This window comes from Microchirus variegatus (assembly GCF_963457635.1).
Source record: "Microchirus variegatus genome assembly, chromosome: 20".
In the NCBI taxonomy this organism is placed as follows: Eukaryota; Metazoa; Chordata; class Actinopteri; order Pleuronectiformes; family Soleidae; genus Microchirus; species Microchirus variegatus.
In genome coordinates, this window is record NC_139821.1 from 13406036 (window position 1) to 13433576 (window position 27541).

The window sequence follows — 27541 nt, forward strand, 5'->3', positions numbered from 1 at the left end:
CACTTTCACTTCAGTGACCTTAGAAGTTTCTGTTATTATGCTGTAACAGCATTTCATGAACAATACTGCCCTCTTCTGCTGAACCTAGGAAGTGCATGTACATATGGTGTCTGTGAGGGCTATGCATATTATGCCTGTTATTATTATACTTTTGTGCATGTGCTTATTTGTTATGAATACACTTTCACAAGCATTTATGTGAACGACAATTATATATTTACACTGTTTAATTTCAAAACAGTCTGGTGTCATTAAACTATGACAAAATGAGAAAACTACAGAGAAAAGTTGTATGTAGAATTCCTACATAATTTGTGCTAGGAGTGATTCATCTTCCTAAGTGTATACAATCTTTGATGCAACCGTCTTCGCCGATGTTATTGGGTTTTTTTTAAACAGACAATACGAGTATTCAGAGAACAAAAAAAACATTAGAGATTATCAATTGCGTTCTGTTTAGATATTACGTTTTAGTAGTAGTAGTAGCAGTTATTCGTAGGGCGATGTTGTTCATAATGTCATTTAAGGAAAAAGGTCACTCTTTATTTTGTAGTGATTCATCTCCATAAATATATACAATCTTTGATGGAAGTAGCTTCGCTGATTGGCTGAACGTGCACCTTCCCCGAGCAGAACCGAATGTAGTCGAAGGCGGCCGATTTTTCTGTGACGACATAAAGCACGCCCCTTTCCCCGCCCGGTGTTCTCCTCTCGTCCTTCCCCCTGACCAGCTTCACTACGAGGCTTGACTCTCTGGCGGCACGGCGCGCAACACAACACTCTGACAGCTGCGACTGACTCACTACCGAGGGGTGGAAGATGGAGCATGTAGACACCGGCTTCAACATATTGTTAGCGACCGACTCATACAAGGTACCGTACGAATGGTGGCTGAAAATGGAGGGAGGGTGGGAGGCGGGGTGGAGGGGAACGGCTAATGGATAAAAATGGGTAAAGTCAAGGTGGTTTCATCATCGGTCCCAAGGCCACTACACTGCTCTGTGTGACGGGTATATGTTGCTACACATTAGACCAAATGGGCTGAAGGAGGAAAAAACAGGGTACCACATTCACAAAGCCAGCACCGCCGCTCTCAAACGTCCACCAGAGCCGGGGCCGCTGGCGCTCACAGGAACCAGTCCTTTACCGTTGTTACTGGTAACCAGCTAACTGAAATGGCTAGCTTGCTAGCTCACAGGTCGCGCATAAGAGGCGCGGAAGAGAATGATATGAAAAAAGGCTAATATTAGCCACTAGTTAGCAAGTCCCGTGCCGGCAGCCCGGTAAACCGCACACGGGGACAAGTCTCATTGAAAAGCCCTGCCAGGCGACGTGTTAGCCGGTTCTGAGCTAGCTGCTACTGGAGTCCATGCATCACGTTGAGAGTGAAGCAAAAGCGAAAGTTAAAGGACAGCGTAAGGTTCCCTCCTCTTGAATGATCTCACCGAGGGCCTTTACAGGACATTTAACGAATGATTATAGGCAGTTATCAATGAAAATATCCCGTATACTGTGAACAGCACTGATGTACTGATGGGATAGGGACCGTCGAGAGACATTAACCTGATGGTGAATTAACTTTTGCATGTTACTTAATTATTGCAAGAAAATGTGGCATGTAATTTGTACTGCTTTCAAAGAATGACATGTTTAAACACCGGTCACTTTATTAGGTACACGGGTTTTGTTGTGCACTCAGATGGTTTTCTGCACTTTAGTAGTAGTAGTAGTTTCAGTACTTGTAAGGGTGAGAATGATGTTGGTCAGATAATTGTCACTGGCTTGGGTAGAATATTACTGTTATTAGCAGTAATGTCTTAACAGCTGTGTAGATTCAAATATGTGTATTTATAAGATCAGTGTCAGTAGGTACTCGTGATGATATTGGTATCGGACAGGACAAAGTGCTATTTATCCCATACCTGGTTATTTGGGTCACATTTTTATCATCATGGTCATTTTCGCATAGATGACTGCAGCTGCTCACTGGATATTGTTGTTTTTCTGACCATTCTGCATCATCCCCAAGAGGTAGTTGTTGAAAATCCCAGTACATTAGCTGTTTTCTGAAAATCTCAGACCATCTGTCGGCAACAACCGTGCCACATTCGAAGTCATTGAAATGACCTTTCTACCCCATTCTGATGCTCGGTTTAAGCTTCACCATGTCTACATGCCTGCTGCCATGTCACATGGCTGAATAATTATTTGCATTGACAAGTAGTTGAATAGGTTTGCTTAGTTAAGTGGCCGGGTGATTCTGAGTCTCTTTCATGACTTGACAGAAAGCTGTTTAATCGTGGCACCTCTTATCGCTATGAATGTGAAGATATGATCAGTATTGGTCAAAATCAGTGTATCAGATATTGTGAAATGTATAAATATCCATAACAATCTGTAAACTCCCAATATTGCAAGTGCTTCATAAAGCACAGAATGTAAAGAGAGACATGCACCACTGATATAATTTCACCAGAATGTGAATGAGGATAACACTAATACTGGAAATGGGGATTGAACTTCTACATATCATACTATATATTTATTGGGTCTAAGGGTTAGCAGAAGTTTATTGTCATGAAACTGCATCTGCTATCATGCTCTCTTGTGCTGGGAGGAATTCTAGTTGAAAATGTGTATGTTTTTGTGAAGACCTCACAGCTTTACAGACACTGCACACAGTATTGATTGGGAGTGGTCACTGTTGATAAGCCTTGGGTGGTCACAAGGAGAAGTGGTTAAGGAAAAGGGCTTTAACCCACTCGTGATGTGCATCCGTGGCTCAATTAAAATAACTGGAGTGACGTCGCGTCACCTTGGTTACACACCGGTTTTCTGATAATGGTAATGTCATTGTAACCTATGGAGGTTACACAGTCGCATGTAGAATGCAGTTGTCGATGTAACAATAAATCTTGTAGGTCGCCCTCTTTGGAAGGTTTTTATGTTGAAATTAAGACACATTTATTATAAATATGTTGAGACATTTGCACCCAAACACATAGGCCAAAGTTTAGAAATGACACGGCTAGTTAAACATATTATATAATATTGAAAGTGCCAGTTTGGAACTTCTATAGTGCTGTGTGGGCTTCTGCCATATTCAATACCATACCTTCCATAATCCAACTGTATGCAGCCGCCATCAGTCGTGGTGTCTCCACAGACACAAAAATGAAACACCTTTATACTGGGAGGAAGTGAGAGAGAATAACTCGGAGAGCGTTGCATGGAGTTCATGGGCTTTGTGTCGGCATTGTGTAAACTAATTTGAAAATGGTTTGAATGTTTATATTGTTTATATTCAAAAGTTACGGACTGCAGCTTTAAAGAATGTGGATTTTTGTGAAACAGTCAAACACCAAGCTTAAAAACATACAAATATATTGAGTTAAATTCAAACTTTGCCCAAGTTCAGGAAGATTTTTGTTTTCTTTTTCATAATGACTCAAACATGACCTCCATTGTGCCATTATGGTTATTAGATTTCATCTGTGGTTATTAGAAGATGGCTTTGTTTAGTTTTTGTTCAGTTTTTTTCCTTTTAAGCTGAAGTCAACGCAGCATAGTTGAAGGCTCACAAGGAGTTAAATGAAGGTAAAGATGACAAACTATATTTTAACTGACGGTGATCATATTTCATATCGTGTCTTTGTCAGGTAAAATGCACCCTTGTTGCTGTGCCAGACTAAAGGTGCTGGTATTGTCTCTTTTTGGCACAAACGATCAACTAGACTAGTGAGTTATGCAAGATCCGTTGTTTCCATAGTATTCGATCTTTGTTTACTGTGTTTGGTCGCTTCACTGGGAACAGACTGTTTTATCTTATCCGATCATGAGTGACTGATAACCTTTTAGCAAAGAGAGTGGGGATGATGAAAGCATAGAAGGGGAGTGACTTGCAGACCAACCGGAGGTAAACACTTCTGTTTGCAGGACATTATTGAAACCACGCTGCACCCGAATGTCTTTGTTTGTCCATTTGACTCAAAAAGAAATAAGATGAGCGTGACTATTATGTGGAAATACAGGGCATGTCGTTGCACGCACAGATGCTAAAGCAAAATAGGTATGTTGCCATAAAATGTTAGATTTTCTGACCGGTAATTACAGTGAGCAAATAGGCAGAGTTCCAGGTCCATTTTATCAGAAGTTGTTTCTCTTAAAGAGCAGAATGAGGATGATTGAGGGCTGGTCCTGTGACATTTATGGAATGAGATTGACCCATTAAGGATTTTTGCCACACTAACAGCTGTTGCATACTTCAGATTTTGCCCTGCTTGGAAAGAGAGACGGCACCTGGAAATGTACTATGTCTGTGGCCACATTAGAATTTTTTTCTGTTTGTCTTACATTGGCTTCCATGACATGCACCAATGTAAAAACCTGAAGGCTGGATGGTGAAGGGATGAGAAGCAACCCGTTTTGAAGCCTTGATGTTTGCGATTTGTCTTTAGCTATTATGCAACTGGAAATTTACAGGCGTCACCAGGCACCTACTGGATGATACCAGCGTTCAGCCCATTTTCCCTTAAATGGGAACAAAATTAACATGGGCCATTGAATTGTTTTTTTGGGCCAGCTTGAACCAGCGGCCTGGTTGGCAGTTATCAAGTAAACTTCAACCAGCATCGGTATGTTTTGGGGGTTTTCAAACCATTTAAAAAAATAAAATTATAATGACCCATAATTTATGACAATTACTAAAAGAACATGTAACCATATTTAAATCCCCTGAAACTGCATAAATTGTTTTGACGGTCACTAGCATGTTTCAACAGGAAATAGCTGCACTGCGCGTGCAAAGGACAAATCAGGTTACCATTCCAGATGATTACAGGACATGAGCTGAGGAGGTGTATAATCTTCATATACAGTATACACCAGCCAATGAAGGTCACATGCGTCCTGAATGTGATTTATTTATTTTATCAATTTTTTTGACTGCATCTGAGGATGCATTCGGGACAGATTGGTAGCGTTTAGACTTATACTTTGTGCCATCTGCATGTGATCGGACCTCTCTGAACAGATGTTAATACCGGGTCTGAATGCGGTCTCTATGACTGGTCTTGTATGTGATTATGTTTCAAAGCTAGGGAGGATGTCACTTTAACATAGGCTTTTAGTGATCATCAGCATGTGCACCGATGAATGTGTACACACACACGTTGTCCGGCCTAGTGTCATGTTGTGTGTCTTGATTCTATTTTGAGTCCACGAAAGCCCAGAGGAAAGGACAGAGGACGGGTCAAAGAAACTGAGACGTTCAATGACATTTGTCTTCTCTTCTCTTCTACAATGGTGTGAAAATTACCTGAAAGAGGAGCCCCTGTCCTTTTCTTTTCTGCCCCAATTGACACTTTGTATTTATTACAGTAAACTTGTCTCTTGAGGGATCCTTTTGACCCTTTCATTCTTTATCTATATCCAATCTGTTGAAAGCAGAGCAGTCTGTAATCTAATTTCTAATCTAAGTACTCTGTGTCATTATTGAACGTTTATCATCATCTCATCAACCGTATTACCCGTTTAAGCTCCAGAATTCTTAATGGTGGATAATGTTTAGGGCTGGGTCAGTCTCCATATGAATTTTTATGAAACGACAAGATCAGTCTTTCAATATCTAATGTATTATGTGTGTTACTCTCATGAGATTTGACTTTATAAAAGAATAATGAACAGGAAATCACTGTGGCACGATCACAGGGAGTTCCTTCACTGAAAGCACCACCATGTTTGAAAGGCAGGTGCCTGGGAATCTCTCTCATTTCCATTGAAATTGATTGATACTGAAATATCCCTAACTGAAAGCAAATTGAACCAGGAACTTATTGAATCTGTGCAATACTCAACATTTGACAGCTTCCTGTTTTACCACTGTATGCCTTTAGCATTACATTATATCTTGATTGGCAGCTTGTTTGCTCGCCTAAAACAAACAAACTTGGCCACACAGTCATTAGTTGCCCAGTCCAGTCTTTAAATGCTGAAACGGATATGTTCAGTGGATGAAAGTGGTCCTGTGAATTCCCCCGACTGTGAAAATCCTTACGTTCATTTGGAATTTGATTGATGGCCGGATGGCCAAAGCTGAGCGGACGCCGTCTCTTTTTCCCTTTTGTGTGTTTGTGTCTTTTAAGTGTAGTCCTCTCCTACACAGCAAGTGTAATCTCTGTGCTTGTGTTAAACCTGCCTTGACAGGTTTCTGTCACAGTAAGGTGATAATTGAGTAGAAACACGCACCCGAGCTAAAACTGATATTTTCTAGGTGGGCAATAAAGAACATGTCTGGGTGACGTTTGTTTTTTTATTTTACGCAACAGATTGATTGTCGTGTCCTTTGCTGAACTCTCAGTGTCTGCTGTTATTAAAGATAAAATACTACAATGGCATTTCTTTTAAAAATTTATTGAATAGCTGTCTGGACTGAATGGGTAAGCAGCGAGCGACTGGAGCCTCAGATTCTTTGATTTTGATTTGATTTTCACAATAAAAACTGTCCTGTCATTACTTTTGTGGCTCACCAAACGGCCCAAAAACTAAAAGGAAATTTGCCGTTTATGCTTCTCTGTGTTGGTAACTAATTTTTTAACTTCATCTGAGAGGAATTTCACCGTTTACAAAAGAAATCAAAGTGTTTTGCAATGCTAATCTAACCACAAAACCTGGGTGATTTAAAAGGCATGCACTGTTCACCTCACTTAATCCTGCACTGCAAACAAAGCTTACATAGGAAATGGACGCACCCTTTGTCACGTGCAGAAAAATTATTCCTCACATGCTTTATCAACGTGTACCATATACACCAGCTAATGAAGGTGAACACAGAAGCATATTTCTATTAATACATTGAAGTAAAGACCAGTTCAATTGAAATCAAGGTGCTTTAGTTTGATGATGTCATTAATGACCCATATCTGTTTTTTTTATTGTAAAGAAACAACCAGGCTAACTTATTTCAATTTTTTCTTTGTTTCTCCAGGTAACACATTACAAACAGTACCCGCCCAACACGAGTAAAGTCTACTCCTACTTTGAGTGCCGCGAGAAAAGGACAGAAGGTCAGAATCCCACCAAAAGCAGAAAAGTCAAATATGACAAAACCGTCTTCTACGGCCTGCAGTACATCCTCCACAAGTACCTGAAAGGTAAGTACCGACTCCGATTTAAAGGACACAGTGTGTGAGAATTAGTGCCATGTAATGGTGAGCGTGCAGAAGAGGAGGAGCTAACGAAATACAAATAGTGCTTTCCCAAGTGCATCCAGGGAATACGGTGTCCAGAAAGACATTGTTCTTTGTGTGCAAAGGAAGATTCTGCTTCAAAAAGATGAAAATAGTGCAGAGCAATAATTGAATTACAACATACAGTATATTGCAGTATAGCTTTCTTCAATATCAATGTAACAAACATTTAAAATGTATTCATATAATGTCAAACACTGTCCAAACACACTTGCTATGGTGGAAATAAACAAAAACACAATGTTTTAACTCTGGTTTCAACAACTTGGACTCAGTAGCAACATTTAATTTGTAATTATCAGTCATTTTTGTTGCAATATTTAGCAACATTGACTGATTTGGAACATTTTAGTTAGTTGTAGACAGCCTACGTAAAGCTAGCTTTGCCTTGAGAATAAATAAAAAGCTTGTTTTATGGATGACCTTTTTTTTTTTTTTTTTTTTTTTTTTTAAATGTAGAAAATGTATGAATATATTGTTACGTATCATGTGGGCGATGAAAGCCTTTATCAGACAGCTGACGCTTTGACCTTCAACCCAGTAGGAGCTCCACTTGGTGCCAAGACTGAATGACTTGGCAGTTAGTAGGCTTTGATACTATGAAGCCACCCGTTCTGATACAAGCTCCTCGGGCTGTTGAATCTGTAATAATGTGTTTTGACTCAACCCTGTGAATGCTTGGATTATATCATACTGTAGGCAGTGAGGATTATAATCAGTCTTTATATGTGTCCAGTGTGTATAAGGTTATAACCGGGACATATACCCATTTGATGTATACCCATGTGTAGATAGAAAGTTGACACAACAAGCTTGTGGTACTTGTTTTTGGTACTACGTGTTGGTTTCCTGTCACAGATATTCTGCTTTTTATCCCCCCCTTTCAGAGCAAGGTCAGACTCCTTTTACTCCCTAAAAACAAGGTGGAAATGTACTTTATATTGATTAGACTTAACAGCGTGTAGCAGGGTGCCAAAGATTATAAAGAAAAGAAATAATATGGGAAAAGTCTGAAATGAGGCACAAGTAGAAAGCAGGCGATGCACTCTCTGCTCCCGAGTAACTCAAGTTAGCAAAGGTGAATGTTGAAGTTGGCGCGATTCAGAGGAGCATGAGAAAAAAGTGAGAGAATAAGGAGGCAAAAGAAAGGATGAATGCCTCTCTCTCCTGTCCCTTAAGAGGATTTCATGGTGCGGTGGCAGAGGTCCCGGGGAGAAGGAGAACCAAGGGTAAGGGAGGGGGGAGAAGACAAAAGCACAGCTGCTCATTCACCGTCTAAGGGGAGGCGACGCAAGCTGTCTGCACCGCAGTGTCCCTCTGAGCTCAGCGATAAGGCCAACTATTAGAGATGCATCCTTAAACGTAGGAAACCAAAAGTGTACAGCTTGATACTTTTGGGACTATGTCTTCTTATATAAAGAGTACACGAGGAGTCACAGTGAAAGCAAGCTGCCGAGCCTCTGTTGACATAAACTCCCTTACGAGATATAAAAAGAGACCTCACTAGTGGAGTGTCACCTGGATAGTCTTACATTAAAAGTGATACATGCAAAATATGTACACCAGCAACCCGACGGGTTAGAAAGGTTACTGTAATTCAAAACATTGGGAGACTCCAGCTCTCTAACTTTCTGATACATGTAAACTGGGACTGCATGTATTGTTGCAACTGTGTTCAAGCACATGTGATGTGTATCATTTATATTAGAGGTCGGAACTGGGAGTGATATCACCTCATAGTTGACCACAGTTCAGTTGAGGAGTCGGGGGGGAAAAAAACATGGACATTTACAGAAATGCCTTTATTGTTCTTGCTCTTTTGGAGGGAAGACGGCTTATTTAAATGTGCATTCTGTAATAAATCTAAAGCAACTGGCCATAAATCCTCCTAATATGTCACAGAGACTTAGGAGTAATGTTCATATAACAAACTGAACTCGTCAACAACAACAGTACCGCCAAAGTATTTGCATTAAAAAAAATCTTTTGCGGACCGCAAATCATGTTAATGTTTTGAAATCATGTTTTTAGTATGTGGCGCCACCTACCGCCGTCTTCCAATCATCGCAGTCAGTAGAGTCTCAGCTGCCGAGCAACCACGGGTTGCCAGTTATGTCTGAGCTACAATGATGGAGAAAGGGAAACCTAAAAGACCTCTGTATTTTGAATTTGAGTGTAGTAACCGTTTTTGGTCACATTCTTACATATGGCGCCTTTAAAAACCAAAAAATTATATCCATTCCACCAACACTTGACAAAGCCCAATGTGTACGACTGACTTAATGTGAAACTCGGACAGAAGTGTTTGTTGTGTGGAAGCCATCTTGGAGTCATATGTCGTCGTTTGGGAGGTTGTTCAGACTTTCCGAGTCAGAAAATCTGACCTGAGGCGACGTTCATTTGACACTTCTTGGAAATCCGGAATTTCCAACTCCTGACAATAGAGTTTGATCATTTTTTGTTTATCAGCAATAGACGGTTTGAAAGTGAGTGTGTCAACAGTAGAAAAATGATCACATGATGAAAGGATACACTATTTTTTTTCCACTGTAAAAACATTATATTTAACTGCCAGTCAGTTATTAACTATCATTTCCTCATTTTCCCAAAGCCATTTGACAACCAGCTTTTTTGAAAATCTTTGTTATTTGAGTGTCCCTTGACACTGCACTGTCTCCACTGTTCAGATGACTGAGTCACTGTGTAGTGAATTTACTTTTTTTTGTTTGAACAAAACCTGTCGGTGTTTGACAGGTTTTTTTCCTCCGTGATTCATTTTGGCAATAAAGAAGTCAGGAGAAGCTAACAATTCTGCCATCATGAATTTATTCTTCCTGGTGTGACTGCAGTAAATGTCATACTGGCCGAAATGAAAACCTATGTAGATTATACTAGACTGACCAAATACTTTGAAGGATGAGTGAGTAAAATCTTCAGCGGCCTCACAACATAAGAAACTCCCCGTTATAAAAAATTGGGTGTTTTTTCTTAAAATCCAAGTTTCAGGAATATTCTCCTTCTGGAGAGCAGTAGAAAACTTGGTTTATTTGCGATGAAATGAATCAGAAACAGGAAACAGAAACCGTGTTTCTGTCGGAGAGAAATTAAGTCAATTTTCAGAAAACACCATTTTTCATTTTTGGTCTGCAGTCTAGAAACGAGGAAAACTTGAAATGAAACAAGTGTGTGTTCTGTTACAAATTGTACCTTGTCAGCATGCACAGGATGCTTCTCATTTAATTACCACACTGGACAGTCAAAACACATTCCTTTGACTTTTTACTCGGTGTGTGTCACGACAACCTTTCTCTTTGTATCTTCACATAATTTCCTTCATAACTTCACCTCCTACCTCCTTTCCTTTGTTCTCCGCTACAGGAAAGGTTGTGACTCCAGAGAAGATCCAGGAGGCAAAGGAAGTATACAGAGAACACTTCCAGGATGATGTCTTCAACGAGAAAGGCTGGACTTACATTTTGGACGTAAGCGACCGCCCGAGAGTGCACAGAACCATTACTTTTTTTACAGTGACGTTTTACCGAGAGTACTGTAGTTATTGTGAAAGACGCTTAAAAGGTGTATAACCAGGTATGCAGGTGTTTTCTTAAGATGAGTAAGACAAAGACCTTTTGTCAACATTGACAAAGGACTGTGTATGGATAGTTAGTTGTAGAATATACAGCCCTCAAGGGAAAGTTTCAATATCCTCACATGAACAGCACAAAACAAAGTTTAATCTTCTGATTATTTTCTGATTAACTGAGAAATTGTTTGGTCCATAAAATGTCAGAAAACTTTGATCAATGTTCGTCAAACCTGGACGACCTGCTGGAAGAGAGAGGGAGAATAAAATCAGAAAACTTCCTGTTCCTTAGATCATGAAATTAAGAATGACAGAGACTCTGGTGCAGAGAAACGTGAAGTCTAAGCTTAAGCAGCTGAGACTCTTCCTTATAAATCTGCAAAATAACTCAAAAGAAGCAAAAGTTCTGAAAATTAGCTTTTATTTGCGGTGAAGTTGCCGATGTAACCGATGTGTCGCAACAGTCGCGACGGCCCGATGTGTACATGCTTCCTGTGATGCAATCCCTGTCATTACAACACACACAAATGTCAACCTTTGTCAACCTGCTTGATTTAATAAGAAAAAATCTAAACCGCATTTGCTTTTTTTTTTTTTACTTTCATCAGAGGACAGAATTGCCTAACTTGGAAAATAACATAAAATATAAGTCAGATTCATCAACCTCATCATAATAGATTATCAAGAGGTGCCGTCCAGCACCTTGGAGAGAGCACATCGCTCTGAGGAAAATAGTCGATTCAATCAATCAATCTGTCAGTTTTGTTCATGTGCAAATTCTTTAGTTGAAAATATGTAACCCAAACACACTTACAGCTCACATCCAGCGTACATGTGCTCATCAGTTTTGCAGGCGTTATCGCCTTTATCTACTTTCTATAATCCAGTCCTCCACACGTTTGCCGACGATGGGTGAATCTTGTCACGTCAGTAGAAACGATGACATTGTCGAGCTGTAATATTTGTCGATGTGTTTGTGTCTCTCATCTTAACAGAAATACAACGGACACCTGCCCATTGAAATCAAGGCAGTGCCAGAGGGCAGTGTCATTCCTCGGGGTAATGTTTTATTTACCGTGGAGAGCACAGACCCTGAATGCTACTGGCTCACAAACTGGGTGGAGGTGAGTTTAAAAAAGATAAATACACACTTCTTTTTGTGCTATTGAGTTACAATCATTAAAAAAAATTGGATGTCCCGTTCATAGTTCTACTACAATAGCATCGCTAAGCGCACCAGTGAAATTTAATGGTTTGCTTTATTTGATTATTGATTAAAGACAAAAATCTAATCTACATTTATGCTCTTTTTATTACAATGGAGACCTAACGGGTTTATGTACGCAATAAACTATTAAGCTTGGCAGCAGGCCCAACGATGCCGCTTATCTCTCTTTTAAATCTCTGTAAGCTACATTGCTGTCATGACTTGTTGCTTGATCGTTGCTGAGAGATGAACAGATGATCGCTGCCTCGCTGTCTCGCTGTTTGAAAGCCTCCTGAGGCATCGTGTCTTTAATCATTTTTTTTATAGAAGCAATCAAGAATGCCCCTCAAGTTTATTCTCTGTGCATTTTGATTTTGCTTTAAAACTGTATCAGGGTAAATGAGATCATTCACCTATAAAGTCAAAGCCAAACGTGACATTTTGACATGTCACGTTTGGACTGTGAATAACCAATAATGAATAACCCCCGTGCCATTCACTTGACTTGTTCGCGAGTCGTGATGCCACTGCCTTGTGTTGCTCCATCCTTTTCAGTCGATTTCCCCTCATCATTCACCTCTGTCATTATTATGCCTCTGCATTTCTTGCATTTTCATTAAATGCAAATGGAAAACCCACTGTGGCGTCACCTATTGGTTTGTAAACTGCTGCGATTTTTCTTTTTTCTGGAAATCGACTTGGCCAGCACCATCTTGTTTTTTGGTTTGTTTGTTTTTTTAAATAGAAGAGGGACCCACTTTTTAAACTATTGTGACCCAAATCATAATGAGAGTAATTTACAGCCACATCTTCTGTCATCTTCTTTCACTTCTCCCTTTAGTGGTTGCAACAGTGGATCATTATTACTTCACCCCACGGAGTATTGTTTTTGGTGGCTTTGTGTTTGTTTGTTTGTGCTTCCACACTTGCACTTGCCAATAGGGCCAGCAGAGGCCACCAGAGGCTTGTTGCGTGAATGGGGGAAGTCTGCCATCTCCGATTGCCTTGATATACACGTTTTGGCAAATTTATGCCCTTCCTGATGCTTTATGTAGGCTTTGGACTTGCACTAGAAGTGCACAGGATGTATCTGTATGACCTATAATCTTCGCATTTGCATGTTATTTAAAACAAAATATACACATTAAGCACATTTTATGTGATGCCAACCCAGTATTTGGGAATCACGGCACTAAAGCGTATCATGCTTCAACTATTTTACACTAAATAGGACCATAATTCACTAAATACTCCATTGAAGTGGTGCTGCAACTAATGATTATTTTTATTATTTAATCAGTCAATTATTTTCACACTTAAATGGTTCCTTATTGTTGTTTTTACTCCCTAAAATGCTCTCTTTTTTGTGGTTTTTTTTGCAGAAACACTACATATCAAAATCATTCATGCTTAATTGAATAATCAGTAATATTGAAGACCTGTAACTCGAGATTGAGACCCTAAACTCCTCAGAAAAATGTTTTGAGAAAAATGTTAATGAGAACTAAGGCCATTTTGTCATGAGGTTAAAGAGTAAGAGTAAATGACTTCTCAACTCCCAATGACCATTTAGAAGAGAACTGAATTCAGGCACTGATGTTGGCTTAATTTTCCTGCAAGTTGTTAGCCTCAGTGGCCTTTCGCAGCAGTGTTCTCACATTTTAACCCCTTGAATGCCAAGCATATCTTGTTCATGGCTCCCATATCATCACCATGAGATCAGACTTCTATTTGAAGGCAGTTAAAACCATTAAAAAAACAACTTGAGGTATGATGTGTGTTTTGCTCATGTTATAAATACCTGACACCTCAAACCCCAGTAGCTGCCCGTCATGCTAGGCTAAGCTTCTGTTGGCTTCATACTCACTACACCGGCCAGCCAGCGTGATATCGAACTCATCTACTGTAACGCTGGCCAAGAATGCAAGTGGGTGTTTTGCAAACTATACCAAATTGTCAGTTGAAGGCAAAAACACTGATTGCCATATCAATATACACTGAAAACCCACAAATAAGAAGGTTAAGTGGATTTGTATAACGTGCAGAAAGCAGGCTGCAGTTTTCACCTCTCTCCAGCACTGATCTCATTCACGGTGTGAGACATCCTTGAGATCAGAAACGCCTCATAAACTTATTACCGCATTAACAGACTGTCGACAGTGACTCGGCAAAACTAAATTTGTTTACCGTGTGCAGTAACCGCTCTCCTTGACTAATGCTTAATCTCATAAAAACCTTTAAATGATAATCTATGATTGATGCAACAACTGCAAATGAATTGCTGTCTCATCTTACTGTATTAGCCTAATGGTCACTGCCTTTAAATTGATTTGGATGAATAATGTGATGCACTCACTCCCAACGTTGATGGTTATTAAACAATATTACTTTCATTAAAAAAATAAATAAAGGACTCTGAGGACGTGGGTCACTTATAACACACTCACCCTGCCCTGGTGGATGTGGACATACACCACACATACACACTTCACTGATATAAATACACCTGTAAACACACACATGCACAGTCATTCTTCATGGCTGATTTTAAAATTAGCCATAGCACACAGCCTGGTGTCCTTGGTCATGCGTCATAAGGTCAATCTCATTTCTCTTTCGCTGTATCTCACCCTTCCCTTTTTTCCGACGTCAGTCAGTATCATATTCTCCTTCTTTTTTTTCCTGTACCGCAACCTTTTCACCCCATTCATTTCACACAATGTGTTCTCTTTTATTTCCTCATCTCCCTCCATTTTGTTCTGGGACATTGACCCAGGAGTTATGCTGGCATGCAAGTGTGTTTGTGTGTGTGTGAGCGCAATGTGATTCCTCTAATGTGTTGCCTTTATCGTCCTGTCCCATTTCCCCCCACAGTGTCATATGATCATATTGTCGTCTGGATGCAGGTTGAATCATTTTATAGTCGTTGTACAGTATAGTAAATGTTCAGTGTTATTATAGTAGAAAGGTCAACATGCAGATAAGGCACAGACCACATGACCTTGTTTCTTGCGGACACTGGCCTTGCTCTCCCAGTCACGAGTTCTATTGTGGTTTAGATTATGATTAGTCTAAGGGAGCATGTGACCTGCTCAGGGTTACAAAATTAAAACAATCACTGCGTAGTATTATTAGGCAATTTCTGAGCTACTTGTTAAACCCTAGGGGGAAGAAAAGATGGCGATACATCCTGCTGTTTTGAATGTTTGTCATGCTTGTCTTTATTGGCTGTAAACCAGGTTTGCTGCTCATAGACTTGGCTGTTGTACTCGATGTACACACCCTGAGCTTCATATGTGTCTTGACATTTTTCATTTTTCAGACACTGTTGTTTCATAGTCTTTCTTTGGATGGAATTCATTGACGACATTGTGGTTTAAATGACAAATTTTATTTTGGAAATAGAGGCTCACATGTCCAGGGCCTAAGCAAACACCAAACACTCTCCCCATGCTTACCCAGGCTTAACAGTACCTGACTTTGCACTGCAGGAAATGTAACCTAGGAAATTGGTTAAGTTCAGACAATAAATTGTCAAGTAGGCCAGCACAACCAAGTGTGACCAAAACTGAAATGAGTATCCACAAGGGATCGACATGAATATTCAATTGTCAGTTTGAGGTTTCTTGAATGCATCTTGAAGCCGCTCCTCTAACCTCAACATGTTTTGGACAATGCAGAAGCGATGGAATTTACTGCGGTCTTAAAATGCATCTTGAATGCATCTCGTTAGCTGCTCCTCTTCACAGGTCAACACACTGTGAAACCTGCACTATCTCACTAGCTTTCATGCGCTAGAGCTGCAATCATCAGCAAAGATGATGATAAATGACAAATATGATGATTTGATTCAATTATCTTTTAAATTGCATTTGTGTCTCATCAACAAAATAAAATCAGTATCAGTATTTGCTACCAAATTGTTGTTTTAAAAATGTATATTGTCATGGCTCTGAAACCAAGTTCATACGTTCTGTACACTATGGAATGAGTATATTCGTAAATCTTCCCACATGGCGGGGGTTAGTACAGATAAGCCACTTGTTTTCATTGTGAAATGTATGAGTCTGGTCCACAGTTGACATGCAGCATTAAGGAATGTATTTTTCCCAGAGTTGGAGAGCAGCTTTTCTTTGATCCCTCCGAGTCTGTTAGTTTAGGGCTTTAGTACCAGGATAAGCAGAACGTTAGACCAGACATTCACTGGTCTGATTCCAAGTTTTGTTGTTGCGTACACATAACTTTAACTCTAATTTGAACATGGACAATGCTTTGTTTGTTTTTCTTTTTGCCATCAGACCATCCTGGTCCAGATCTGGTACCCCATAACTGTGGCGACAAACTCCAGAGAGCAGAAGAAGATCCTCGCCAAGTACCTCTTAGAGACATCTGGGATCTTAGACGGATTGGAGTATAAACTCCACGACTTTGGCTACAGGGGCGTCTCTTCACAAGAGGTTTCTATACTTACACAGTACAGTGTGGATGTAGTGGATGTTTTTTCAAGCAAAACAGCTTTAAAATGAATTGTCTTTCCTGAGCTTTCTAATAAAAAAAATTATTCTCACGCCACTTCTAGGAACTCTTGGAAATTGTATTTTGGCAAACCACTCCTTACTCATTGTCCACTTACTATCTTTCCCTGGTTCCGTTTAACCAAATCACATGATGGATTTCGAATTACTGCTCAGATAAAAGGCTTTTAAGGGGACTTGAGGTTTAGATTAGTCTCATAAAATGACATGCAAAATGTGTAAACGCATCTTTGCGTCTCCTGTAACCCCCTCCTCCTCCTCCTCCTCCTCCTCCCCTCCATGTTTGCAGACTGCAGGCATCGGGGCCTCCGCCCATCTGGTCAACTTCAAGGGCACCGACACAGTTGCAGGCATCGGAGTCATTAAGAAGTACTACGGCACCAAGGACCCAGTGCCGGGCTTCTCAGTGCCTGCAGCAGAACACAGGTACACACGCACACACTGTTCTTATGGTTTGATTTATTTCACTTGGCTTATGGAAGTTTTGTCCTTGGATCAGAGACTGAACATCTCCCCATTTAGCCTACTTTTCTTGTTGCCTGGCTTGTAGAAGATGTAGTGACTCTGTTTTCAGTACGATCTAGGGCAGTGGTTCACTTCCCACTTTGATGTATTTAATGTTATTTAAAAGGGGCCGAGCATATTAACGAAGAGCAGTTTACAATACACATGCCAGAGTTAGAAGAGGCTGCTAATAGCTGCTGTAGCCCCCGTTGGCAGGTAACGGACAATACAGTACAATTACTTATGACCATGGCAGACAACATGACACAAAATACAATACAGTTCACATTATATAACGATTCATACATCATTTAGTACGGAGCAGTTCATAAAAGGGGTGCAAAGTAAAATGCTGTATCCAAGCCAGTTAATGATTTATGGCGTCCGATGAGAATTTAATTACGACACCATCATTCACCTAAAAAGTGAATTTGGATGTCTGCCAGAGCGCTCATCACTGTGGTACACAGTGTTTGGCGCTGCTGAATTCCTGTGAACAGCATAAGTAATGAGCATAGGACCTGTATTCATTGTCGAGCTGCAACTAATGATTATTTTCGTTATTGATTAATCGTTTGGTATATAAAATGTCAAAAAATGCAAAAAAAAAAAGTGTTGTCAAACTCTGCAAATAATGGCTAATTATGTGCTAAAAAGCTGTGGAAGTTTATTGTTTTCATCATCAGACTGAGTGATGATGCACCTAGGCATTTGTCTGACATTGCTGGTAATCTGCTGCTCTGATTAGAGCTTGGTCACTCTCACTCTAACTGGTTCAGAACTCCGCTGTGATTGGCTAGAAGAGAGGGTTTTCATTGGCCGCCACCCTGACGTGCACGTCCCCTCTCATTTTTTTCTAGTTCTCTCTCACACACACACACACACATTCTCTCCCTTTCAGTTTTGCTCTCATTCTCATGTACACAGCTGCCTTTTCCTCGCCACCATGGCCATTACTGCTGCACCAGTGCACCTTTCCTTCCCCGCGCCGATGCATTATGGGATGATGGCAGGAGTTGTTATAGTAACCGTTATGTAACGGCCCCCTTTTGCTTTCCACCTCAAAGGGAGGAGCCGCAGTGAAATTCCACTTTGATTTTGTTGTTGGGTAAAAAAAAAAAAGAGAGGGAAAGGGAGGGATGAGTCGAGGTGTGTCACCTTCAAAGTTCTTGTGTGGAAAACTTTTGAATTCGTACTCGTTAAAGAAAAATTACACCTTGTATAATTATGCACAGAAACTGATGGAACTAAATGGAGTTTTTAAATGTCAATTTTATCTTCAATTAAATGGTTAAATCTGGATCTAGTATTTAAACCAAGACCATTGTTCTGTTTGTGTTTTTAATACGAACCACTGCCAGGTAGATTAGTAGCTTGGGTTCACTTGATTTACCCTTCAAACTTCAAAGTTTAATTCATATATACTAGTCCACTTCCTATCCAATTAAAAACGTTTTAATATAATTGCTAAAGAAAATGCAGTTCAGCCTCTATGTTGTTATATCCAAGACTAAAACCCAGACACTGTATGGGAAAACTAGGAGTGCACTGCCCTCTTCTGGACAATCTGTAGCATTATCCTTTTGATGGATGTCTTGGAAATTTACTTTGGGAGAACCTTTCCTGACCTGTCCAGGTTGTACCCAGTGTCAGCTGGGATTGGCTTTCTCAAAAGAGTAGCAGGACAAGATAAATGGATGGATTTGACCTTTAACCAGGCTTTGCTTCCATTTACTTTTTCTTCCTGTTCGTGGTGTCCTTTTCCTTCTTCCCTCTTCTGTTTCCTCTCCTCGTATCGTTGAATGCGTCTTTTAATTCTCTGTATTTTGAAGTCACATGATGATAATTCTCTCCACACAGTACTATCACAGCGTGGGGAAAGGACCATGAAAAGGATGCCTTTGAGCACATCATCAAGCAGTTTCCCAACGTACCTGTGTCCATCGTCAGCGACAGCTATGACATCTACAACGCCTGCGAGAAGATCTGGGGAGAAGACCTACGGGGGCTCATAGAGAAGCGCAGCGCCGATGCGCCGTTAGTCGTTCGACCGGACTCGGGAAACCCTCTCGATACAGTTTTGAAGGTGAGCTTTCCTTTTTAAACAAGTATCTCAAGACAATTCAGCAAACTAGAGAAACTAATTCTCCCCTCTCTCTCTTTGTTCCCCTTTTTGTTCTTCCATCAGGTTTTGGAGATCTTGGGTAAGAAGTTTATTCCAAAGGAGAACAATAAAGGTTTTAAGGTTCTCCCTCCATACATCAGAGTCATACAAGGAGATGGAGTTGATATCAACACACTGCAAGAGGTAGTGTGTTGTTTTAGCAGTTTTACACCGGTCACCACAAGTGACACATTCACATATTGACGGTTTTTGTTTGTGTCCATCTTCTTCTGCAGATAGTTGAAGGTATGAAAGAACACAAGTGGTCCATTGAGAACATTGCCTTCGGCTCTGGAGGGGCTTTGCTGCAGAAACTGACCAGAGATCTGCTCAACTGTTCCTTTAAATGCAGCTATGTGGTCACCAATGGACTGGGGGTGAGCACTTCCTGTTGAAATGTGTATTTTGTTTTATTTCCGTTTATAAATGAGATCAAAATCAAATTTTTGAGGGAAATGTGATCAAGATGGATCCATCCAATTTCCTTTTTTGCATATTCACGTGTCGCTGAAGTTTGTGTCGATTCTTGTCTGGGGGGAGGAGTAAAGATTTTTCAAGGGCACTCATATAAAATGTCCAACTGTGAGTTTTATTATATTACTGTTACTGTTGTCATAAACACGTCATCAAGTTCCGTAGCTACATATTCACAGACACGGAGGAGATTTTGTAAACATGTTTCTTCTTGCTACAGATATTAATGATTCCTGTAGTAGCTAATGGCGGCATATTTTTAATTTTTTTGGCTCTCTTCCACATCCTCACCTTGGTTGCAGGGTCTGACTGTTCCGCATCCAGTTTTGAGCCTCCCACGCAGCTGTATCTGCTCCAGTTAACGCCTGTGTTTTGACCTTCATATGAAAATGATGGCTATTAGCGCCAAATTAGGTGTAATTTGATTAATCATACACCTTAATATAATATGACAAAAAGTGTACCGGTAATAATTTATGCTGTTTTGAAGACCAAGGGTAGTCATGGCAAATATAGATTTTTCTTCTGTTAGAAATCCAATAGTTTATTTTTTCAATTTAGCCGTTTGTAATTTACAGCATTGTTTTTACACTGTACTGTATGTTGCTGGTTAGGCAAGTTAACATAGTGTTGTTATAGTTACAATTGCTCCATAATTTTGCAGGCGTTTATTCAATGTTTTATGCGTTGTGTTTTAAAGGTGAATGTGTTCAAGGATCCGGTGGCAGACCCCAACAAGCGGTCAAAGAAAGGACGTCTGTCTCTTCACCGGACGCAGAGTGGAGACTTTGTCACTCTGGAGGAAGGCAAGGGTGACCTGGAGGAGTACGGCGAGGTGAGTCTGGTCGCCTCGTTGTTTCTTTTAGATTACGAAAATGTCTAGATTGCAACCACATGTGACAAAACACTGGTGTGCTTAACATTTCGTCTGTCTACACCTATCCTGAACTCGCACTCGAGGAGGGATTACATGGTCAAAACCAATCCAAAGACAGAGAAGGGGCAACTTTTTTCCAGTGATTGGATCTAATCTGGAAAAAAAAATCTGTATAACTACTTAAAAATGCTTACTGATCTGTATAAACACTGTTTTGGCAGAGCTTGCACTTGAGTTTCTTTTGGCACATAAAAGTGTGGGAAAATTCATCCCATGCGCTCGGTTTGTGTAGTACATCTTTTTTTTAATGTGAGGGAGGTAGAGTGGGCGGGGCTTGACCAGAGCACTTTTTACGAGCATTGCACGATAATGCATCACAGTTATGATCACAGTGATGTTCTCTTTCGCAAGTGACTCTCTTTTTGAGTGCTTTCAACAGCGTGGCCCTGAATATATAGGCACTTTAGAGTAGTGCTGTGCAATAGGTTTACGCATTGCACTTTCCACGAAGACTGACCGGAAAAAGACCCGCACGACGTGTCATGTTTACGTGCCGCGACACCGGAGTCCAGGCACCGTTTACCACTTAGCTCCATTAGCTGAATTAGCTCCTTTTAGCGCCGTTAGTGCGCGTACAGTCGAACTGTACCGCCTCCGGTCGAACTGAAACAAAAAGAGCAGCGCTACAAATAACCAGCGCACCCGTGTACTGTGTATGTGTGCTTCTGTTTTTAAAGGTCAGCGCTACTTTACAGACTAATTTTAACGATCCGTCACATGACGTCACACACTTCTTTTTCCGGTCAGTCGTCATGGAACCGCGTTGACGCGTTAACGTTTGACAGCCCTACTTAAGAGCACTGTTTCTCAATCCTGGTCCCCGTTTCTCTGCTAAAACACACTTTATTCAAATATATGGGTCATTACACATTGTCTGTTTTTGTGTTTTGATTAAACATCTTCTCTTCTCCCCCCCTCCTTTTTGTTTGTGTTTTGCCCCCTGATCCCGCTCCCTCAGGACCTGTTGCACACAGTCTTTCAGAACGGCAAGATCGTGAAGACGTACACATTTGACGAAGTCAGAGACAATGCTAAACTCAAAGAGAAGGAGCTTGAAGAGCTTCTGCAGTGAGTGTATATAGCACTACTAAGCCCCGATACAACCCTATAATAATCCCCCCTTCCCTTTCTTCTCCCCCCTTCACTTTTTTTGACCTTTGTCGTCGTCCCCAGAAAATGAAGGTAGCGAGCACTGCTATGTACACCTCACTCTTAAAGTCTGAAATGTCCCTAACAACCTGAGACGCTCTTAAAAAAAAAAAAAGAATTACAAATGTTCTCAGTTGGTTCTCCAGCAGAGGGGGGGAGGAGTTTGGAAATGTTGTCAAGTGTGAGAGGTAGAGTGAGCTAATGAAGTGCGTAATTTTCGGAAATTGATCAACCGTGAGTTCACGCCTCCGCACCGCTGCCCCCTACATTCAAGTGCGGCATGTTGCACTGATAAAGCTGCACATGTCGCGACATAAAGTCGAGGAGTGGCTGCCGATGTCGCAGCGTGTGTCAGCGGACTTTCTCATGCCGACACAAAAGCCAATGAAACATGATTGTAGGTGTGATATAATATATATATATACGTGTATATATTGTTTTTTTTGCCCCCCCTGGCAGCTGCATGAGGAGGAGTGAACACACGGTTAGACAAACTGAGAAAGACTTAATGAGAGATACGGGAAAAAAAATATGTTGTGTACAGAACTGTTTAGAAAAGGAAAAAAAAAAATCATGTCTGAATCTACATCCCTTTTTTGTTATATGTATGTGAAGGATGTGATATCATGGTGAAACGGGAACTTTTAAGATGTTCTAATGAAGGAATTCATTCTCCTACTCCTACCTTTTTTTTCCTCTTTATCAACTGTTGTGGCCAAAGTAAAAAAAACAACAACATTTATTAAGTATTAGATGAGTATATTTTTACTCATACATGAAATGATACGAGTAGGGCTGCGCGATGTTAGGAAATCACGCGATAACATTGCGATTTGCGATATCACTCGTGACTAAATTGAGAGCGTTTGATTTGTCCAAAAACCATCCAGATTTGGGCATTAGGGAAATTGGACACTTGGAATTTTGTCCCATGTCAGCTGAGATTGTGGAGGATAAAGCGGTAGAAGATGAATGGATATTTTTGATACGTATTGATGTCCAGTAAACGATAAGATGAATTAGAAATAGAAGAAAAAAAAAAATTAACTACATTAAAAAAAATGTACATACATCTTTATGTCAGGACTAAGGACAGAGTGTTTTGGCACACTATGATCGCCCACGTCTTATGGCCCTGGTAAACTTCCGTATTGCCCATCGAATATCTCTGACCCTGGTATACTCGTGCGTCAGGGTCCTGTAGTATCCCGTTTCACCATCAGGTGGCAGTACAAGTCTGGACGTAGGGCATAGGACACATTTCTACCAAATTAGTAGAAGAGAACGATGCTACAGCTCAGGCAGGGGAGTCAGGGTCGAGGGTTGCCAGGTCGAGACTGTCCTTGGCGACTGCTTCTTCTGTTGTAGAAATGTTTTTTCTGCTTTTGAGCGGGAGCGGAAGTACATTTCGCATGCGCTGTCCACCCAATGCGCTCTTTGGGACTCTATACCAGAAAAAGAGAGAAATATGTAATGTATCATAAAGGATGTCCTCATGGACGCAGCCATGGAGGACGAGTGACTCCGCGAACATGTGCTGATAGTTTTGCCAGGTTTTTTTTTTACATTTTGAGAAGCATTTAACTTGTCGTTTACTTGAGTTAAGGTCAGAAGAGAGGAGAGAACAGAAGTGAATGGTGGAGGAAACTGTTGATATTAAGGATCATGTGAAAGTTCAGGATTGAGATCGAATGTGAGGGAAACGTTTATCGCAGTTCCAGCGATCCTTTGTGTAACGTGTATATCGCACACGTCGATGGCGATGGATTAATATCATCGTGCAGCCCTAGTTATTCGTGCAGTTGTGTAAATGATCATCTGCTGCCCCCACCACAATGACAGAAATCCCTAATCACGTTCACAGAGGGAACATCAGCGATTGATTTGACTTCTCAAATTTAAAAAAAAACGTGTTCATATGCATGTAGGTGTAATTTATTGATGAAATTGCTCCGGAATAATAAAGGAGACTTCTTTTTTCTTTTCTTTTTTTCACTTTTTAATCGATAATTTCTGTCCGAATGTCGCAATGAAAATGTGATCGAATTTTTCCTAGTTGACGGGGAAGAGTGAAAGTTTTGGATTGCGTTTTCATGATGGAGTATTCTCTTGTGTGTGTGTTTTACCGTAGACCGCATACAGTGCCGCGCTAAAGTCTCATGCTGCCGTTAGATTCGCCGTTATATCAACGGCATAAAACGGCCACGCAGTGTCATTATTGCTCATCGCTTTATTGAAACGCATCTGGGAAACGGAGAATCACACATTTTTCATAAAGAGTTTAATATCGCTGATGTGTTTGTCCTTCTATTTCATGTTGGGAAAACATCTGCTGTGAAAACAACCGCTTTTTAACGTACAAGACCCACTTTCAGTCGCATCATTTCAGTATTAACGCCAATGATAAACTGGATTTGACAAAATCAACAAAACTGAGACTCTTGCACAGCACTGTATGTCGCTCCTTCTCGGATGAAGTGTGTTAACTGTTGTCTTTTTTTTTTTAAAGGATTGTGTAGAAATGTTCTTGTTGAATAAGTGAATCTTCCTTTTTTTTTTACTTCACTGGCCTTTTTTTTCCCCTGAAAGGACGCAGCCGTCGTGGGTTTTCCTCCCCTCGCGGCACTGACGATGACGACGACGACGACGTCGTGTTCCTGCTGCGCTTTTTTTTGGCAGTCGCTTAACAATCCCTGCCTTAATTTGTGAGCAAAGCAAGAAAAAAACGCATTTTAACACGGTGTGATCCACGGTGCAGGTGTAAACAGAGAGCAGTCGCACTGCCGCGTTTTGTCTTGTCTGTTGCAGAGCGCGGACGGGATTTGAGCAGAGCGAGGAGTCTGCGACGTCGCAAAAAAAAACGGCCAGACTGCGCTTCGGCAAAATAAAGAGGCAGTAGGTAATGCAACACATTTGGTTTTTAATCGGTCAGTTTTACTACTGGACATGAATTTAAAACGTCATGTTTAATAGACGTTGAATCCCGTTAAATAGGGCGGTAAAATGGCGAGATTGCGAAGTGCTGTTTTTAAGTCGAGCCTCCGAGATGGCGCCAAAATATGAACCGTTATGCTATGATGAAGGTATGAGAACTAAAACGTGTGAATGTTTTCTAACATTTGCAAAGAATTTGGAACAATCCGAAATGGAACGGTTAAAGTGTCAGACTTTGTCGTTAAGTTGTCTACGTGACTTCCACCAGGGGGTTTTGATTGAAATCATCTCGACAGCTCAATGCCCCCCTCCAGGGCTGCAACGATTAATCGATTGACTAAATTCTTCAACTTTTGGGTTCTTAATGTGAAGATTTCCTGGTTTCTTTGCTCCCCGTAACAAAGAAATCATTAAAACCGAATAATTTTGGGTTGCGGACAAAACGAGACGTCATTTCCAGAACAGAATTAGTGGAGATCAGTTGCGTCACTGTCCACTTCGCAATGAATGATAGTTGCTCTGGTGATCCCGATATTTAGCGTCAAAAATGTGAAAACTCCCCTTTGGACGCCTCTGCTGTGCTTCGTTGACACAAACCTTCGCATTTATGTCGCCGTTACACCTGCTCCTGGACGCCATCCACAGTTATATTGCGATTTGTTTTGACTTCAAACTGATCCATTTTTTTTGCCTTAATTGTCATTTTCATAAAAATCGACGCCGAAACTTAACTTCCTCAGCTCACCACGATGCTGTTTTTATCGTAAATCGTAGAATTCTAGTGTCTTTTTATACTTTTGGTCACCCTCTGTCGCCTCACTCAACCCTTTTGCTGCGTCCCTTTTTTTTTTTTTTAGCGACGGTGACTTTGTTCCTTTCCCTTCTCGGATACTCGCTCGTGTTAGACTCAGACTGACCTGCTCTCGCTCAAACAAGCGGGTAAACACCTCAAAGTTCTACTCCACGGTTGTCCTTTTTTTTAAATTATTTTTGTTAATCCAAACAGTGGTGATGGTGGGGTGGGGGGGTGCTTGATTTTACAGTTTTGATACTTTTCTCCGTTCTTACCTCAGAGGTTTTTATTTTGTATGAGAAAAATATCCTTATTTACACAAACAGTGCGGCGGGTGTTACTGCCTTCTCACTTGTACATACAGCAACTAGTCGGACTGAAAGTAGAGGGTCAAGGTCGGGGAAGACCACCACACCAGATAATATTATACTACTATTATTATTATTATTATTATTATCATTATTCTTGTCTAAATAACCATTTTTGTACCAACAGAAAATATCCAAACCTGCTCGACTGAACTGGCAGTGTGACTGTTTTTGTGATTGTAAAGCTTCTGTGTGCGTGAATGAATGAATAAGTGTTGGTGCATACTTTCCCCCCCCCCCCCCCCATCCTCCCTGTTATTGTTGTTCCTTAATCACTTGTATGTATATATGTCGGTCGTCGTCCCAAATTCTCTCCCCACAACAACTGATATTTGAACTCACAGAACTTGCTATAATTGTCCATGACGATACACTGATTATTAAAGAGACACCCTCTCAGTTTAAAAGTGTTGTATTGTTTTTATTGAAAAGATTGAATTGTGTCTCTATTTGAGCAGGTAAATGTCCAGTACTCCTTCATTAAAAAAAAATATATATATATATACATGTATCCAAAAAATTAAATACCCGTAACACTTACGTCTGTGGAAGTGTGGTTTCTTCAGAAGTTTCCCGTTAAGAAGTCGTGAAAAGTGAGTATGAATTTCCTCAATTATCCTTTTTTATCTTCTTAATGTGAATATTTTCTAGTTTCTTTGCTTTTTTTTAAGCTTCTAAATGTGAATATTTTCTAGGTTTTTTTTTTTTTTTTTAGCTTCTTAATGTGAATATTCTCTAGTTTATTTGCTTTTTTTTAGCTTTTTTTTTTCTAGTTAATAAGTTTTTTTTTAACATAAGTGTGAATATTTTCTAGTTTCTTTGGTTTTTCTGCTTCTTAATATGAGTTGCACATTTAAACCAGAGTTGCATCATAATCATAATTGACCTATTATGATATCTGACTCCAGATGTGAGAGAAAGTCAGAATTATTTAATTTGTTCACTCCTGCGTGGCTTGGATTTGGTTACATTGGCATATAAAAAATTAAATAATTATCCCATTATCAAATCTGGCACTAAATATGAAGTTATGGGTTATTTCTGTATGTATCGTTCCATATGAAAACAAAAACTTTTATTTTGAAATGATCTGAAATGTCATCATAATATCACTATTTTAATGTATTTTAATGTTTTGCTCAAAAGTTTGATTTGGTCAGTTAAGTATGACAAAGACAGACACTTTGTGGCCTTCAGGTCATTTGAGTTTCAGACCCTCCCTGGATTAAAAAAAAAAGAGCGGACTGTCCCTTTAATCTCTGTCTTCATTTAAAAATCAAATGAGGTTTTTTTCTTAGTCTGTTCGAGCAAAAGGAAGCAGTTTAATTTCAGCTCGTGGCTGCATCCGTTTGACATTTGAGGTGAACCTGAAATCTGTCTTTTTTTCCCTATTTTTTGGCTGAAAGATTCTTGAGAATCTGTGGTTTTTACACGGCGGATCGAGAGTCATGAGACTGTGGCGTGAACAGCAGCAGCAGCAGAAACGAGGGGAGGAAGGCGGCGCACACAGGAAACTGCAAACTCAGCGAGGAGGAGGAGGAGGAGGCAGATCCGTGTTTTTTTCGAACGGATGGATCCAATGAAAAGTCAGCAGGACGCCTCCGTTGCCAGTTTTTGTTTTCTAAAAGTTGGTTAACCGTAAATGC

The 27541-nt window shown here is 40.3% G+C and overlaps 1 protein-coding gene across 1 annotated transcript; it reads left to right on the forward strand.

Annotated features, from left to right (window-relative positions):
• The first annotated feature begins 744 nt into the window (after positions 1-744).
• nampt1 (nicotinamide phosphoribosyltransferase 1) lies at positions 745-26289 on the forward strand. Its single transcript, XM_083906650.1, has 11 exons — positions 745-873; positions 6986-7151; positions 10626-10729; positions 11826-11954; positions 16336-16494; positions 16862-16998; positions 18937-19162; positions 19265-19384; positions 19477-19617; positions 20415-20549; positions 21610-26289. The coding sequence occupies exons 1-11, from the start codon at positions 820-822 to the stop codon at positions 21721-21723; spliced, it is 1485 nt and encodes a 494-aa protein (XP_083762776.1). The 5' UTR covers positions 745-819; the 3' UTR covers positions 21724-26289.
• The last annotated feature ends 1252 nt before the right edge of the window (positions 26290-27541 follow it).